The sequence below is a fragment of the Mesoplodon bidens genome, assembly GCF_964165515.1.
Source record: "Mesoplodon bidens genome assembly, chromosome: 3".
NCBI classification, from domain to species: domain Eukaryota; kingdom Metazoa; phylum Chordata; class Mammalia; order Artiodactyla; family Ziphiidae; genus Mesoplodon; species Mesoplodon bidens.
In genome coordinates, this window is record NC_138178.1 from 83,773,783 (window position 1) to 83,792,424 (window position 18,642).

Consider the following 18,642-nt stretch of genomic DNA (forward strand, 5'->3'; position numbering starts at 1 on the left):
AAGTTTTGCATTTCTCTGTTGTTTTACACTAATCAGAAAAAAAATTGGAGTGGGGGAAAAAATATTTGGGGAAAAAAAAAAGTCTTACCTTTAACAAATGCAATGTTTTCACAAATATCTGCCATAGACACATAAAAGAAAGCTATACTCTCTAATGTTTCTTTAGAAATATAATGATTTAAAGTGAAATCTTAGATAATTAAGTTATTTCAAAATATTTTCACTCAGGGAATGCTTGAGCTTCCAAATATGTAAAACTGACCCCATCTATGTCAGCAGAGGGAGTTCCTGGCAGGGCTGCAGTGGGAGGAGGTAATGTGTGTCCCAAAGAAAAAGCAGGAACAGCAGCTTCGCCATCACCTGCTCCCCATGCACAGCTACAACCCTGCTGAGGAGCCACCCGAGGCTGAGCGTGGAAGACCCCAAGGTGTACATGGTGGACCAAATGGCCACCAGCATAAGTGAACACCCTTGCTGGGTGTCAAAAACGACCTGCCCCACTTTCCCCGATCTTAGAACCTGGGGTCCTGGAGGGCTCAGGGCCTGCTGCCTGCCCTGGCCACCGGCACTCACCCAGCTCTCCCTGCTGGGTACTGGGTCTCCTTCCTCCTCCCATCCATCCCCAACAGCACCCATTCCCTGAGCCCCTGCAAGCAGCCAGCCTCCACCTCACCTCACTCCCCCCAGGTCTTTGACTTGTGTGGGCTCTTGAGCCCACCACCCACTCCCAGGCATATCCTAAGGGGAAGATTTTCCTTCTGGGGTAGGAGGGTGGCTGGGAGACAGAATTGTGCTCTTTCTGTGAGCACCACCTTTCTCCAGCCCGTGACTTGGCTTTGGAGTTGTTTCCATGGTAACAGGGCCTGATGGGTGGTATTCAGTGTACATATTATTATAGATAAAACATCTGCAGCTAAAACAAACAAAAAAACAACCATGTATGGCAAATATTTTGTAAATATAGTTGAGCTATACCTTGTTGCTTGCTTCAATGTTGGCGTCATGTGAAAGCAGCTTTGCTGCGAGTGATATATTCTGATAAAGGGCAGCATAGTGGAGAGCAGTGTTGCCACTGACGTCCATGACATTTGGGTCGGCACCATGTTCCAGCAGAATAGTTGCACACTCCTCTTCCTGGCATTGTATGGCCTATAAGTGTTATGCCAAGAAACAGACTGTAAATTCTAGGAATTCAAAGTAAACATTCCAGAAGTTTCACCAATTCGTTATATTTAAATGAGATAAATCCATTTTTATTCTAAGTAGTTAAATCAAATCCATCTCACGTTGACATGGTTGGCTACTATGTACCTTCATCAGCGCTGTCCTGTTTTCGTTGTCACAGAGGTTAAGCTGGCATTTTCTCTCCACTAGGAGAGTTACCACTGCCGGATGGCCATTGGCACAGGCCAAATGGAGAGCAGTCCTACGAAACCGAGAGGAGTTTTTAGGAAATTAGTAGTGCACTATTTCAAAACATACAATTGTTCATGTAATTGAAAACATTTAATAAATAGCATGCTATTCCTATCCCTTGAAAACAAATATTTAGTTTTCTTCTGGAGAAAGAACAATATATATTAGCTCTTCTTACTCTCCACATTAACGAAAGAACAACCTGCTTGAATAGAAAAAGCATGACCTTGAGATTCAGCTCAACTTGGGTTTGAATTTGACTTTAACTGTGTCACTTATTAGCTGTCACTTAGCCTTTCTGTGCCTCAATTTCCTCATCAACAAAATGGGGATAGAGCAGTAGTTACCTCACAGGACACCACTGTGATGCTTAAATGAGAACCCGTGCAAAGGGTTTAGAAGAGTTCCTCGCACAGATAACAGCTCAATAATTATTAGGTAATATTATCATAATTATTACTATTACTACTATTTTACAAGGGCAACATTTCAATTAAGTAAAAGGATATCATACCTCTTTTGAAGATATGTCTTGAGGACTAGAGAGAACACTGTACTTCAATGATTCTAATATGCTCACTTTCTCACATTTTAACATCTCTGACATTGGAATGAAATTTATAATTCACGATGTCTTACAACTATAATTGGTAGCATTTTTTGTTTGTTCAGTTCTCACTTTTCCTGTTGGTCTAATTATCATAACGTCTCTGTGCCTAAAGTTGCCATTTTTTAAAATTTAAGTATAGGTGATGTATAATATTATAAATTATGGAACTTCCCTGGTGGCTCAGTGGTGAAGAATCCACTTGTCAATGCAGGGGACACAGGTTCGAGCCCCGATCCCAGAAGATCCCACGTGCCACAAAGCAACTAAGCCCGTGCACCACAACTACTAAGCCTGCGCTCTAGAACCCGCGAGCCACAACTACTGAGCCCACACGCCTAGAGCCCGTGCTCCACAACAAGAGAAGCCACCACAATGAGAAGCCTGAACACCGCAAGGAAGAGTAGCCCCCGCTCGCCACAACTAGAGAAAGCCTGCGCACAGCAACGAAGAACCAACACAGCCAAAAATAAAAAAATAATAAAAAATAAAAATAAAAATTATATATTATAGGGGTACAACATAGTGATTCACAATTTTTAAAGGTTATATATTCCATTTATAGTTATTATAAAATATTGGCTATATTCCCCATGTTGTACGATATATCCTTGTAGCTTATTTTATACCTAATAGTTTGTACCTCTTAATTCCCTACCCCTATCTTGCCCCTCCTCCCTATCCTCTCCCCACTGGTAACCACTAGTTTGTTCTCTATATCTGCGAGTTGGCAACATTTTAAAAAATTTCTTATTAATATATAAAATAGTGGGGCATCATGCAATTCATGGTTCCTTACATTAAATGAAATAATGATCTATATAACAGTTCTAGTCACACGGTTGGCACTTAAATAACTTTTAGTTCTTAAAGGCATGATGAGCAATACTGTAAATCACCTATACTTCAATTTTAAAAATGATAAAATAAATAATAAAATAAAATAATACAATAAAAGCAGCATGGGGAAAGAGAACTAAAATAACAAACAAAACAAGAATTTTTTTAAAAAGTAATTCTAACTCTGATTTTCAGGAAGCTTTAAGCCAAGGGAAATTCAGGATTCAAATGAATAGGGATGGCTCATTTTATTCAATATTTACATTTATAGATTGTGTGAAATCAGACATTTCCAATGATCAATATTAGTATTTAATACCATTATAAATGTTCAAAAGGACAAGTAAAGGTTACCTTTTACAATTTCCTACCTTCAGAAATGCTTCTGTTTGAAAGAAGGGAGCAAAGCTTCAATTGAGACGAAGCCTTAATACTTCAATTTTAAATTTCTCATCTTGCTCATGGGGGCAACATGAAGTTTTTAAGCATGAAAGGGTTCTGAGAGATAGATGCAGGGTCCTGAGTAGAAAACACGTGCTACATAATAGGTATTCAAGTTATATTTGATGAATAAATGGATTAAACAATGGATAAACATAACTGGAGAGTTCAATAATTTTTTTAACATCTTTATTGGAGTATAATTGTTTTACAATGATTTATTAGTTTCTGCTGTATAATGAAGTGAAGCAGCTATATGTATACCTATATCCCCATATCCCCTCCCTCTTGCATTCCCTCCCACCCTCCCTATCCCACCCCTCTAGGTGGTCACAAAGCACGGAGCTGATCTCCCAGGCGATGCAGCTGCTTCCCACTAGCTATCTATTTTACATTTAGTACTGTATATATGTCACTGCTACTCTCTCACTTCGTCCCAGCCTAATCTTCCCCTTTCCTCGTGTTCTCACGTTCATTCTCTATGTCTGTGTCTTTACTCCTGTCCTGCTCCTAGGTTCATCAGAACCTTTTTTTTTTTTTTTTAGATTCCATATCTATGTGTTAGAACATGGTATTTGTTTTTCTCTTTCTGGCTTACTTCACTCTGTATGACAGACTCTAGGTCCATCCACCTCACTACAAATAACTCAATTTCATTTCTTTTTATGGCTGCGAAATAGTCCATTGTATATATGGGTCACATCTTCTTTATCCATTCATCTGTCGATGGACACTTAGGTTGCTTCCATGTCCTGGCTATTGTAAATAGTGCTGCAATGAACATTGTGGTGCGTGACTCTTTTTGAATTATGGTTTTCTCAGGGTATATGCCCAGAAGTGGGATTGCTGGATTGTATGGTAGCTCTATTTTTAGTTTTTTAAGGAACCTCCATATTGTTCCCCATAGTGGCTGTATCAATTTACATTCCCACCAACAGTGCAGAAGGGTTCCCTTTTCCCCACACCCTCTCCAGCATTTATTGTTTGTAGATTTTTGATGATGGCCATTCTGACCAGTGTGAGGTGATATCTCATTGTAGTTTTGATTTGCATTTCTCTAATGATTAGTGATGTTGGGCATCTTTTCATGTGTTTGTTGGCAATCTGTATATCTTCTTTGGAGAAATGGCTATTTAGGTCTTCTGCCCATTTTTGGATTGGGTTATTTGTCTTTTTGATATTGAGCTGCATGAGCTGCTTGTATATTTTGGAGATTAATCCTTTGTCAGTTGCTTCATTTGCAAATATTTTCTCCCATTCTGAGGATTGTCTTTTCATCTATTTTATGGTTTCCTTTGCTGTGCAAAAGCTTTTAAGTTTCATCAGGTCTCATTTGTTTATTTTTGTTTTTATTTCCATTTCTCTAGGAGGTGAGTCAAAAAGGATCTTGCTGTGATTGATGTCATAGAGTGTTCTGCCTATGTTTTCCTCTAAGAGTTTTAGAGGAATTTCATTCCTCTAATTTCATTCTTTTACATGTAGCTGTCCAGTTTCCCCAACACCACTTACTGAAGAGGCTGTCTTTTCTCCATTGTATATTCTTGCCTCCTTTATCAAAGATAAGGTGACCATATGTGCGTGGGTTTATCTCTGGGCCTTCTACCCTGTTCCAGTGGTCTACATTTCTATTTTTGTACCAGTACCATACTCTCTTGATTACTGTAGCTTTGTAGTATAGTCTGAAGTCAGGGAGCCTGATTCCTCCAGCTCCATTTTTCTTTCTCAAGATTGCTTTGGCTATTCAGGATCTTTTGTGTTTCTATACAAATTGTGAAATTTTTTGTTCTAGTTCTGTGAAAAATGCCATTGGTAGTTTGATAGGGATTGCATTGAAACTGTAGTTTGCTTTGGGTAGTATAGTCATTTTCACAATGTTGATTCTTCCAATCAAAGAACATGGTATCTCTCTCCATTTGTTTGTGTCATATTTAATTTCTTTCATCAGTGTCTTATAGTTTTCTGCATACAGGTCTTTTGTCTCCTTAGGTAGGTTTATTCCTAGGTATTTTATTCTTTTTGTTGCAATGGTAAATGGAAGTGTTTCCTTAATTTCTCTTTCAGATTTTTCATCATTAGTGTTTAGGAATGCAAGAGATTTCTGTACATTAATTTTGTATCCTGCTACTTTACCAAACTCATTGATTAGCTCCAGTAGTTTTCTGGTAGCATCTTCAGGATTCTCTATGTATAGTATCATGTCATCTGCAAACAGTGACAGCTTTAATTCTTCTTTTCCGATTTGGATTCCTTTTATTTCTTTTTCTTCTCTGATTGCTGTGGCTAAAACTTCCAAAACTATGTTGAATAACAGTGGTGAGAGAGGGCAACCTTGTCTTGTTCCTGATTTTAGACGAAATGGTTTAAGTTTTTCACCATTGAGAACAATGTTGGCTGTGGGTTTGTCATATATGCCCTTTATTATGTTGAGGTACGTTCCCTCTATGCCTACTTTCTGGAGAGTTTTTATCATAAACAGGTGTTGAATTTTGTCAAAAATTCATCTACTGAGATCATCATATGGTTTTTATTCTTCAGTTTGTTAATATGGTGCATCACATTGATTGGTGTATACTGAAGAATCCTTGCATTCCTGGGATAAACCCCACTTGATCATGGTGTACGATACTTTTAATGTGCTGCTGGATTCTGTTTGTGAGGTGTTTTTTGAGAATGTTTGCATCTACGTTCATCAGTGATATTGGTCTGCAGTTTTCTTTTTTTGTTACATCTTTGTCTAGTTTTGGTATCAGGGTGATGGTGGCCTTGTAGAATGAGTTTGGGAGTGTTCCCCCCTCTGCTATACTTTGGAAGAGTTTGAGAAGGACAGGTGTTATCTCTGCTGTAAATGTTTGATGGATTTCTCCTGTGAAGCCACCTGGTCCTGGGCTTTTACTTGTTGGAAGATTTTTTTTTTTTTTTTTAGTGGTACGCGGGCCTCTCACTGCTGTGGCCTCTCCCGTTGTGGAGCACAGGCTCCGGACGCGCAGGCTCAGTGGCCATGGCTCACGGGCCTAGCCGCTCCGCGGCATGTGGGATCTTCCCGGACCGGGGCACGAACCCGTGTCCCCTGCATCGGCAGGTGGAATCTCAACCACTGCGCCACCAGGGAAGCCCTGGTGGAAGACTTTTAATCACAGTTTCAATTTCAGTGCTTGTGATTGGTCTGTTTATATTTTCTATTTCTTCCTGGTTAAATCTTGGAAGGTTGTGCTTTTCTAAGAATTTGTCCATTTCTTCCAGGTTGTCCATTTTATTGGCATATAGTTGCTTGTAGTAATCTCTCATGATTCTTTCTATTTCTAATGTCAGTTGTTACTTTGGAGAGTTCGATATTTTTAAAGAAAACTTTTGGGAAGTAAAGCAATACTTTTGCAATAGTAATAATCATTTACATTTGATTTTTGATTTTGTATTCTCACAAGGACACAACTAAAACTCTAATAAACTTTTTCAATAGTAATAATCACCACTTACATTAACTATTTTTTATTTTCATAAGACTGCAATGAGGTAAAATGATTAATCTCTAATCATTTACATATTATAGGTAATAAAGCTACACAAAATCAAAAACGTGTATATAGCAAAATATATACCTAGTAAAATCTACAGGCATGGATAAAAAGATTCCCTTTACTTCTGAAGAGGTTAAAAGTTGTCAGAAGATATCAATCCTTGAAAAGCTTCCAAAAAAAATAGAGTGAGAAATTATTATTATCTGTACAAGATTCATATTCCTGGTCTCTCCCAGGATTATTTCACTAATACTAAACATTTACTAGAATTTTTGTACATGTTCACTGTAGAAATCACAGATATTTTTAAAAGGAAAAGAAAGCTTCACTTATAATACAAGTGCTCAGAAATAACAAAAATTATCATATTTTTGTACATATTTTTGTCTAAGATAAGACCATAGTCTTCTTTTGTTTATATATAATGAAATTGATTTTTTTTCTCAATATTCTACCAAAGTACATCTCTGCAGGTCAACATACATCTGTTATCTATGCCACCTTCAATGGTCACATATTACTCCATACCAGATACACTGCAATTTATTTATAAAATCCTTTGAGTTCGTCTTAATACATTGCTATTTTAAGCAGTGTTGAGAACAACAAATTGTATGTTACCTATCTCTAATTTATCTCTAATTATTTACCTCTAATTTGTATAAAGAGAATTGATGTGTAAAGGGAATACACATTTCTAAATGTGGTACTTATCACCAAATTGCCTATTTGAAAAGTCAAAAGCAACTCAGACTTTAAACAGCAGTATAAGTACCACTGCTCTTCATCTTCACAAACTTTGTGAAGGGAAAATGGTTTTTCATTCCTCTTTAACTTAAATTCCTTTTCTTACCAGAAATGCTAAATTTTTTTCCTATATCCATTGGTCACTTATGGATATGCAAAAAAGTACGTTGCTCAATTTCAAATTAGAGTTTCTTTCCCCTTACTGATTTCAAAGAATTCTCTGTAAAGTGAAGATATGTTTTCTTGCCTGATACAAATACATTGATATATTTTAAAAGCTCATTGTCTTTTATTTTGTTAATCTTCTTTTCTGATCTACAGAGGGTTTTAATTTTTTAATGTTGTTAAATCAACCTCCAGAATTCTTGCTTTTGAAGTCATTCTTAGGAAGGTCTTTGTCAGCACAAAAAAAATGTATAGATAGGAATTTTGTTTTCTTCTGGTCGTTTTCTCACTTTGGATCTTTAAAATTTTTGATCTGTACTCCATCTGAAACTTATTTTTGTGAGATAAAAATCTAGTTACTTTTCTCTAAATAGTTAGCAGTTTACTCCTGCACCATTTACAAACAATTTATTTTTTCCTTCTAATATGAAATGTCATCAGTTCAAGTTCTAAAGTCTTACATATATTTGGGTGTTTGGGCATTTTCTATTCTGTTCCATTCACTTATCTGTCTTTTCAGTTGTTAGTAAATGAATAATTTGTGGGAACTTACAGCACATTTTGATATCTAGAAGGGCAAATCTTTGTCTACTACATAAAACTTTTAATTTCATCACAACAAATAAAGAAAGCATGTGTAACTCAAAAAATTTTAAACCACCATATGCCTATTTGGTTTAAATATGGGAAGACCATACATTTTAAGAAAATGAGTCTTCCTATTCAAGGACACAGCCATCTTCCCACTTCAAAGCTGTCTTCTAAGGTCCTTCAGTAGAGAACATATATACATAGGTGTACACTGATATAAAACGGATACTGCAGGCTTCCCTGGTGGCACAGAGGTTAAGAATCTGCCTGCGAATGCAGCGGACACAGGTTTGAGCCCTGGTCGGGGAAGATCCCACATATTGTGGAGCAACTAAGCCCGTGCGCCACAACTACTGAGCCTGCGCTCTAGAGCCCGCAAACCACAACTACTGAGCCCGCATGCCACAACTACTGAAGCCTGCGCACCTACAGCCCGTGCTCCACAACAACAGAAGCCACCCCAATGAGAAGCCCACGCACTGCAACGAACAGTAGCCCCCACTCGCTGCAACTAGAGAAAGCCCACGTGCAGCAGTGAAGACCCAGCACAGCCAAAAATAAATAAATTAAAATAAATAAATTTTAAAAAAAAAGAATCCGTCTGCTAATGCAGGGGACACGGGTTCGAGCCCTGGTCCAGGAAGATCCCACATGCTGCAGAGAAACTAAGCCCATGGGCCACAACTACTGAGACTGCGCTCTAGAGCCGGCAAGCCACAACTACCTAGCCCACGTTCCACATCTACTGAGCCCACGTTCCACAACTAACTGAGCTCGCGCGCCTAGAGCCCGTGCTCCACAACAAGAGAAGCCACCACAATGAGAAGCCCGTGCACGGCAATGAAGACCCAACACAGCAATAAATAAATTATTATTTTTTAAAAATACGGGATTGTATCTGAAGAATTTTTAGTCCAGAAGTTGATCTGTCATGAGAATTATTTTCCTCATTATGCACTTCTCTGTAACATATAACATTACGGTATAAAAATGTGTACATTAAAAATAAGATGCTGTTCATGTTTAATTTCGTTTCTGTGATTACTGACATTCAGCCAAATGACTTTAAAACTGTCAGTAAAGTCCTCTATAAGGGGAATCATGAGCGGGTCCGAAACCAGCTAAGGCTTTTGCTGCCTATAAAGTCTGCGGGGCGCGGGACCCCACGTAGGTGTCCACGAGCCTCGGAGGGGAAACTGACAGCAGGGGCCCCACCCAGGCCCGCCCCACCTCCTCCCGCCCGCCCCGGTTACCTGTTCATCTTGTCCCTGTCGTTCAAGCCATTCTTCCCAAGCAACAGAATCTGCTGCACTTTGGCTACGTTGCCCACGCTGGCAGCTTTGTGGACCTTCCCGAGATCCTTGCGTCGGATGTGGTACTCGGGCCGGGCGTTGACCCGATTACCGCTCTCTCTCCGCGGGCTGGTGGAGGAGCCGAAGGGCGACTCGCCCTTCTTACTTCCGAAGCCAAAAATCTTCTTCATCGCAGAGCCTACACGCTTCAGACACACCTCCCCTCCCCCTCGGCTTCTCACAGTCTCCTGAGCCTAACACTAGCGGTACAGATAAGCCTACGCGGTCTAGCCACAACATCCCAGCTGGGAAGCTCCGCGGTGTCTCAGCTTTCAGCCCAGAATAACCGTAGCCAAGCGATACAGCTAAACACAGTGCGCGCGCGCGCCTTGTAAGACGGCGTCACTGCGCTTGCGCACAGAGGCACGGAGCGCAGGAGTGCCCAGTGCGCATGTGCGAGGCCCGAACGTCACAAATCTCTGCGACTGTTTGTGGGACGCGCTGGGTTGTTTTCCAACGGTGGTGCGAGCTGGCTGGGCGTTTCTGGACATTTGCAAATTTTAGAATCTCCCCTGTGAGAGAGTCGTCTTCGCATGCGACTGGGGCTAGAGTGGCGTGGAGCTTCAGGATGCAGAAGGTCTCGTCCCCCAGAGAGCTCCCCTAAAAATACTCTGTAAATCTCCTTATCCCTCAGTTTATTCCTTTCCACATCCCTCTGGGCCCCAGGCTTTCTCCATGGAATTTAACAGATGGAACTACAGAAAGCTGTTTTCATGGTTCCAGAGACTGTGGCGACAGGTGTCATCAAGTGCAAACTTAGGAGAAACCAACGCAGTTTCTCCAGATGAAATGAAGACGCGTTTCCGCGTGCCTCCTGACCCTCCCCTGTGGCCCAGCGTTCCGTCTGCACATTTTCTTCACCTATATTTTAGTTTTTGCTTTTATTTTCCCCTAATTAAGTCTCTAAATTCAAGATTTATTTTGGAGCATGGTGTAACATATGAGAACTTTTAAAAAAATGGTTATCCACTTGTCCCAAACAATCCATCTTTCCTCACCTAGTTTACCCCTTAATCTTACATTTAATTCTCAGATGTTTTTTCTGTTTCTGGGTTTTCCATTCTGGTCTGCTTCTTCTAGCGTCAGTAGTGTGTAAAATAGAAATATCTATTACAGGTCCAAGGTTTCCCTCCTTAGTCTTCCTTTTCAGTATTCTCTTGGAAATGTTTACCTCTACATTATTTGAGATGAATTTTTAATCATTATGCCAAGCTAAAGAGAGATCTTAGTGAGATTTTGATTGTAATTAGGTGAAGAGAATTTTAACTGAGAATCAGTCTCTTGTATCAGTGTATCCAGGTACATGTTATGTCTCTCAATTTGTCTTATTTTATGTCCTTCATTAGCCTTTGGTAGCTTTTTTCATTATGTAAATCCTGTACACTTCTTGATATATCTGTATCTGGGCGCTTTTTTTTGTAATGGTATATTATTCTTTCATTATAATTTGTAAACGATTATTTGATATCTGTGTATTCGTTTGACTACAAGAGTGAAGAACTTTTTTAAGCTATAATTTTGTAACAGGAGAAAGAGTTGATAGTTTCTGGCAGTACTTAAGGAAGGCACAAACTGGTTGGTATAGATTGAAGAATATTGAAGAATAGTATGCAGGTGAAAAAAATCAAGTAGAATGCAAACAAGTACTCTGTTTTTTATTGAAGTATAAGATCGTTGCTACAAATTTAAAAAATCAATATAGCTAAATTTCCCTAAAATTCTATTAGCCAAATTTTTCAGTAATTAGCTAACTAATAGGGACATCTAACTTTCGTGTTTCCTCTTAATAGTCTCTTTGCTCCTTTGCTTTATCCACCCAAATCTGTTTCCCACTCCTAAATCTAATCATCATAGTGACCTTATGGAATCTTATCATCTCCATTGTTATGAAACCTCTTATGCTTTATCCTTGTCCCATATCTTTAAAATTTCCCAAACTTTAAATAATCTTTTCCCTTGCTTCCATCTTTCTCTATCTGCAATTTGTGTTTCCATCTTTATTCCATTTCTTAGGAATAAAGCAAAATAGGTTGACTCCATACTCCATACTGGTAGAAACAGGCGACTGTATACAGAAACTCCTTTTAATGTAGTACTTGATCCAGTAATTATACAATTACTGTAATTATACAGTTACAATACAATTAAACCAAACCTGGTATTGTGGGTGAAACAGACAGAAGCAGAAGCAGGCTCACAACAACAGTTAATACAAAACCAGCTATCCCAAAACTCAAGCAGGTTCCTATTACATTTGTTGATGATTTCAAGATCAAAATCATGTTAATGATTTTAAGAATTTTGATTAACCAAATTAAAAAGTAACAGATACCACCATTGCACAAGATGCACCAGCAAAATTTGAAAGTTTGGCAGCCATATTTTACAGCAAGACAAATGCGTAGATATTAATTTAGGTACTTATTCTTCAGAGGCCGTTTAATGCCATTTTGTGCTTTGTAGGTTGAATGATTTGACAACAAATTGCTTGGAATTAGTGACTCAGAAGTCAGGTGTCCAGACCTTCAGCAGAAATTGCTGCTGGGGGAATTCCCTGGAGGTCCAGAGGTTAGGACTCCTCGCTTCCACTACAGCAAGCACGAGTTCCATCCCTGGTTGGGGAACGCGACACAGCCAAAAAAATAAAAAGAAAGAAAGAAAGAAAGCAATTGTGCCGAAAAACTCTGGAGAGAGGCAGGGTCCCTGTTGAAGTGATAGCTGGTTCCAGGACAGTGTCTTCACTGGTGAAAGAGCAATGAACAAAAACAAAACAAAAAACAAACAAAAAAACATTTCTCAGGTCTATCCAGCTTAGCTGCACCAAATGGTTTTGATGTGTGTGACTGGTTTCAACTCTGACCACCCACAATTTTCTTCCTATAATAGCCCAACCAGAGAATAATCTTTTGTCCTCTATTTGTCTCCGCAGTACTCCCCAGTGTGACCTATGAGACCGGTAAAGGCTCCCATTGTGACATCTGAAGAAGACTCTGACACTTGCTGATGCAGCCTGGAATGAGGGTCAAAGACACTACCAGGCTGTAGGGAGATAAGAACCACACACCAGGACTCCAGGTAGGTTGTCAAGATTTGGTTGACTCTAGTGTTTCTGTATAGACCAGAGATACTCCAGGAGTATATGCTAGGCCAACTCTGAACTTCTGTATGTCCTTGTCAAATGCTACCTGGATCCCCAAGCACTTGAAAGCTAAGATTCCCAGATTTCTTTGCAAACAGATGCCCTCTAGAAAGTTGTTGCTTGGGGACTTCCCTGGTGGTCCAGGGGTTAAGATTTCACGCTCCCAGTGCCAGGGGCCCAGGTTCGATCCCTGGTCAGGGAACTAGATGCCACATGCTGCAACTAAAAGAGCCCAAGTGCTGCCAACTAAGACCTGGCACAGCCAAATAAATAAATAAATTTTTTTTAAGTAAAGTTGTTGCTTAGAGCTCCCATGCCTATCTAAGACTCAAATAATGCCCTGGTGGTTTCCTGCATATTTATTTAATAATTATTTATTTAATATTTATTTAACATATGTTAATGGAATTAATAATGTCAGAGTAATACCTGTTTTATGATGAAAAACATGTTATGGATGCCTTAACAAATTCAGGTGGATCCAGTGTAATCACAAGGGTCCTTCATATGTGGAAGGAGGAGGCAGGAGTGTCAGAATGATGTGAGAAAGACTCGACAGGTCATTGCTGGCTTTGAAGATGGAAGGGGCCACAAGGCAAGGAATACAGGTGGCCTCTACAAGTCGGAAAAGACAAGAAAACTAATTGTCCTCTAGAACCTCCAGAAAGGAATGCAGCCTTGATGTTAGCTCAGTGAGAATCATTTCAGACCTCTGACCTCCAGAACTATACTATAAATATGTGTGGTTTTAAGCCACGAAATTTGTGGTAATATGTTAAGTGGCCATAGAAAATTATGGAGGGAGGGAGCTAGGAAGAATGGAAGAAGTGGAGATAGAGGGCAACAAAGAGGACTGGGTAGAGAGAGTCTAAAACTGCAGCACAGTTCTAACAACATTTCTGGCCAGGCCAAAGGGGAATCCTGGAGCCAAAGTCATATGATAAATAAATCTTGCATCTTCCAGGAGTGGGCCTGTATTTTACCCCTATTGTGGGTACAATGGCTGGGAGCAGTCGTGGGAAGCATGGGCATAGGACAGACGCAGACGTGGATCCAGAATGACAGCTGCTGGGGCTGTCAGTCTACTATGTGTCCCAAGTAGGTTCCCCAGTTTGTCCAGGACTGGGGCATTCTTGGGACACAGGGCTATCAGTGATAAAACCAAGACAGTCCTGGGAAAACTGGCATGGTTGGTTACCCTGTCCCTAGCACTGGAGACCTGATCTGAGCATTTTCATGCCCAACATACCCCTCGTCTCTGTGGCCCCCTTAGGATAATTTCTGCTTATCATGGCAGTTTATAGCTGGAAAAAATTTTCACCCTCTTCCTACCTTCGCTACCTAGCCAGAGTAGACACCATCTGTGACTCCTGAGATTCCATAGGCAGACTGGGGTGTTTGTAACTTTTCTTTGTAACTCTCAAACATTGAAACTCACTAGGAATGCAAGTTAAAATTTCAGCTGTTTTACTTCCATACTTCTCTCCCATAGAATCCAGACTATCCCCTGTGTCCCTGACCCCCCAGCATTGTGAGGATATGGAGCGTCAGTTGGCAACGTGCCTACTTTAGCCCTTCCAACGAGGGTCTTTGCTTCCTATGAGGAGAAGGCACTGAGCTTATTTTCTCTTATTCTTCTTATTATTCTCTTATTGGTACTGAGCTTATTTTCTCATGACTACAGTCAGCCAGCAATGCACTTCCATCTACAAGAAAAATGGGTTGGCATCTCTACTTCATAAAGTCTTAAGCCGTTTTTTGCTCCAGAGTCTGTGGCAAACATAGGACCTCTTAGTTTTATAGGGAGTTGGTACCAAGAAAGGTGTAATGGCCATCCCCTTTGTGGCCAAACTTTTTTCACTGGAAACAAATTAAGCACCTCAGTCACCTACCTGGGACCCAAGTGGGTTCTAAGAGGGGAAGGAGGTAGGGCAAAAGCTCAACATCGCCCCTCAGAACCTTGCACGTGGGGGACCCAGTGTTAGGAGAATGAGGCATAGTTACATCCACTCTCACTACTAAGGTGTTCCTTCTTTCATATTTATTTTCTTATTTATATTTTCTAACTTTTCAGCAATAAACATATGTTGCTTTTGCATAGACATATAGTGATTTGTTTCTAGTTAAAATAAAATAGCTTTAAATATGTTTAAAGAAAGTTAAGATAAATTAAATATTTTCTGTTAGATTATAAAATATATAATTAGTAAATATAAAAATATAATTATTAAATACTAGCCTACAGAAGAATAAGCATATTACTGGAAAACAGTAAGAGGTGAGAATGTATTAACATAAGAGAAACTATACAAATCAATGAGAATGATATAGATTATTAATAACTGGTTTGGGAAAAATCAATTCGTGATAAGAAGTTAACTACATATCTCAACATATACACCAAAAGAAACTCCAGGTTAGTAAAAATGTTTAGTCTTTTTAATGAAACCACTAAATATTTTAGAAGAAAATATGGACGAGTGGTATTATTTGTAAGTTTTTGAAGATTTTTCAAACAAAAACAATGCAAGTGTCAAAAGAAGATATCAGTACATTTGGCCACATAAAATTTGTGACCAAAAAATTTAGTATAGGGCATTCCCTGGCAGTCCAGTGGTTAGGACTTGGTGCTTTCGCTGCCAGGGCCGGTGCAGCCACACACACACACAAAGTATAAATGGGGCTTCCCTGGTGGCGCAGTGGTTGAGAGTCTGCCTGCCGATTCAGGGGACACGGGTTCGTGCCCCGGTCCGGGAAGATCCCACATGCCACGGAGCGGCTGGGCCCGTGCGCCATGGCCGCTGAGCCTGCGTGTCCGGAGCCTCTGCTCCGCAATGGGAGAGGCCACAACAGTGAGAGGCCCGTGTACCCCCCCAAAAAATATATATATATATAAATGCAAATACAGATAAGGTATTAACATGCATAATTAATAAAATTAATTAATTCTATTAATAAATAAAATACTTAATATTAATAATTAATAAAACATTGTTTACAATCAAGGAACTAAATTTTTTCAAAAGATTTTTTTATGTGTACCATTTTTAAAGTCTTCACTGAATTTGTTACAATATTGCTTGTTTATGTTTTGGTTATTTTGGCTGTGAGGCATGAAGGATCTTAGCTCCCCAACCAGGGATCAAACCCACACCCGCTACATTGGAAGGTGAAGTCTTAACCACTGCACCGCCCGGGAAGTCCCCTAAATTTTTTTTTTAATGATCAAAGGATACAATCAGTTCACAAATTAACCATGGGTACCAGAAGCTTTCTACTCTTACTTGATATGGATAGGGGTTCAACTTCATCATCTTGCTTCAAGACAACATTTGCTCATCAAATGCTGATAATTCTGTGGTAATTTAATCCACCGAGATCTTGATATTCTCACTACCTTACAGGACATCAAATTTACCCATTATGTGGATGACTTCATGCTGATGGTATTAGGTGCATAGGAAATAGGAGATAGTTTGAAAGTTCTGGTCAAAATTTATTTTCCCACTGTTATGATTTATGTTAACCCTCTTAAAAAATCAGCATTATCCATTTAAAGAAATATTTCCCCCAGAGTTAAGCACAAATCCTAAACATCACCTTGGCATCACAAGTAATTTACAAAATGTAATGCTGACCATATAATCAGTTCTAACAGTGACCAACAGCAGCTTTGGTGGATAAATGAAATTTGTGATTCGGGGTACTGAGAAGCATAGTAACAGTTCACTTTTAGAAAAGGTGTATTTAAAAAAACAGGTGTATTTTTTATAAAACCCAACCAAGAGAGACATTCTTTTTACCTTATATGTACTCCTTTAACAACTCTTTCTTCAAATTTTATATGAGAGGATTTGAGATCTTATGACACTAAGAAGAAGCATGAACCTAAGAATCTTAAAATCTAACAAGGATGAAGAAGCATACAGAAAGTGGAACCAGGGTACAAGTATGCACTTGCCCTCCTATCAACTTCCCAAACAGGAAGAAAAAAAATCACATTAAGTTTTGATAAATTTTGAAATCAGTTTTCTTTGTGCTATAACAGTATAAAACATTATCTTCCAGCAAAATTAAAACTAAAAAATTATGAACCTTTTGGCCTGGCAGAGTTAATGCTGACAAGATGCTTCTACTTGGTGGGAGCTATGCTCCCTCCACCAGGAAACATTGTGCATCAGGCTTTGCATAGTTTTTTTTTTTAATTAATTAATTAATTAATTAATTAATTTAGGCTGCGTTGGGTCTTCATTGCTGCACGCGGGATTTCTCTAGTTGCAGCAAGCGGGAGCTACTATTCCTTGCGGTGCGTGGGCTTCTCACTGCGGTGGCTTCTCTTGTTGCAGAGCACGGGCTCTAGGAGCGTGGGCTTCAGTAGTTGTGGCACGTGGGCTCAGCAGTTGTGGCTTGCAGGCTTTAGAGTGCAGGCTCAGCAGTTGTGGCACACGGGCTTAGTTGCTCCGAGGCATTTGGGATCTTCCAGGACCAGGGATCGAACCCGTGTCCCCTGCATTGGCAGCAGATTCTCAACCACTGCGCTACCAGGGAAGCCCCAGGCTTTGCATAGTTTGATTCACAAATTTCTTATAATCATTCAGTCATTTGATATTTTGGTTATAGTTGATTTGGGTTTCTTTTTAGATAACGATGCTTATTTCCAAATAATATAAACAGTCTCTCTTTTGTTCTTCCTGGAAATCCTTTAGCAACCATCTTCTGCAATCCTCCATATTTTGTCTGTTCTTTCTCTGTCTTCTCGCAACTCTGTCTCTTTCATCACCTAGTTCAGAACTTCCAGGAGAGTTATACAGACATTCCTAACATCTCAAGTTTACCAACAACTGGTCTTTAACATGCCTCAGGACTGTGAATGGAGGCAACTGGTTGATCAAAGATAAAACACATCTTGTATGAAATCAATCCAGAATACTTAAGGAGTTTCACAAGCTGCAGGTCTTAAAGTTATCTTTTTATCCAGGTAACAGATCCTTCTATGTAAAAGATACTGTTAGCCTGGCACTCAGTCCTACCTTGCACATTTTATCTTCCAAAAAAGAAGGCAGATTTTCCTCAGGAAGACATTCCATCTTCTTTATTGTTACAGTCACTGCGATATTTTCAAAGACGAAAAAACCACTTACTACTCATGTTCTCTATGGCATTATTTAACCATCTATGAAGAATCGGACCCATCTGTTCCAGTGCTCTGCCTGATGGGGGAATTAGGATCAATCTACTGAATGCCTATTATTCTTTCACTCACTGAAGATTTTTTAGCTGTCTACTTCTAAAGCACTGCATTTAGTCTTAGAGATACCAGTGTTCAAGACTCCTTCCTAGAACTCAACACCAGGTGGGAAAAGGCAGACACAGAAACAATAAATTAGAGAACAGCTTTTTTCTTCTTCTTCTTCTTCTTCTTTTGGCCGCGCCATGTGGCATGCAGGATCTTAGTTCCCGGACCAGGGTTTGAACCTGCGCTCCCTGCATTGAGAGTGTGGAGTCCTAACCACTGGACCACCAGGGAAGTCCCCAATAACAGCTTCTTATGCACATACAAATCAAATGCTATGGAGAAAAACAGTTGGACACGTAGCCTAAATGGAAAAGGGCTATAGAGAAAGACTAAGAAGTCATCAGCATACAGATGATACAAAAATATAGAGAGAAGCTAAAAGGACCAAGGATATATAACCTTAGAGTTTACCAACATAAAATGGAGAGCAAAGAATAAGATCGCACAAAATAATTCCTGAATTTTAACATAATCATAAAAATGTTATCAACAGAATAAAGGGGGAAATAAGAGCTGTAATCAACTAAAAGCAG

General features: G+C 39.5%; 1 protein-coding gene and 1 long non-coding RNA gene across 9 annotated transcripts in view; one reads left to right on the forward strand and one right to left on the reverse strand.

Annotated features, from left to right (window-relative positions):
• Positions 1-9,946, reverse strand: part of LOC308614815 (ankyrin repeat domain-containing protein 26-like) — a 168,724-nt gene extending 158,778 nt beyond the window's left edge. For 7 of the 8 annotated variants that reach the window (XM_081229566.1, XM_081229561.1, XM_081229560.1 and 4 more), the window contains exons 1-3: positions 9,576-9,946; positions 1,312-1,426; positions 976-1,149 (exon numbers count right to left, since the gene is read on the reverse strand). In XM_081229566.1, the coding sequence (XP_081085692.1) occupies positions 976-1,149; positions 1,312-1,426; positions 9,576-9,805 (519 nt within the window). In that variant the 5' untranslated portion in view covers positions 9,806-9,946. Of the gene's footprint in view, positions 1-975; positions 1,150-1,311; positions 1,427-9,575 lie in introns of those variants that run through there. The other variant, XM_081229563.1, reaches the window with a different exon arrangement.
• A 225-nt stretch (positions 9,947-10,171) lies between these two features.
• LOC308614833 overlaps positions 10,172-18,642 on the forward strand; it is a 103,729-nt gene continuing 95,258 nt past the window's right edge. Inside the window, exons 1-2 of the long non-coding RNA XR_014015442.1 lie at positions 10,172-10,251; positions 12,604-12,749. This is a non-coding gene — a long non-coding RNA (uncharacterized lncRNA). The remainder of the gene's footprint in view (positions 10,252-12,603; positions 12,750-18,642) is intronic.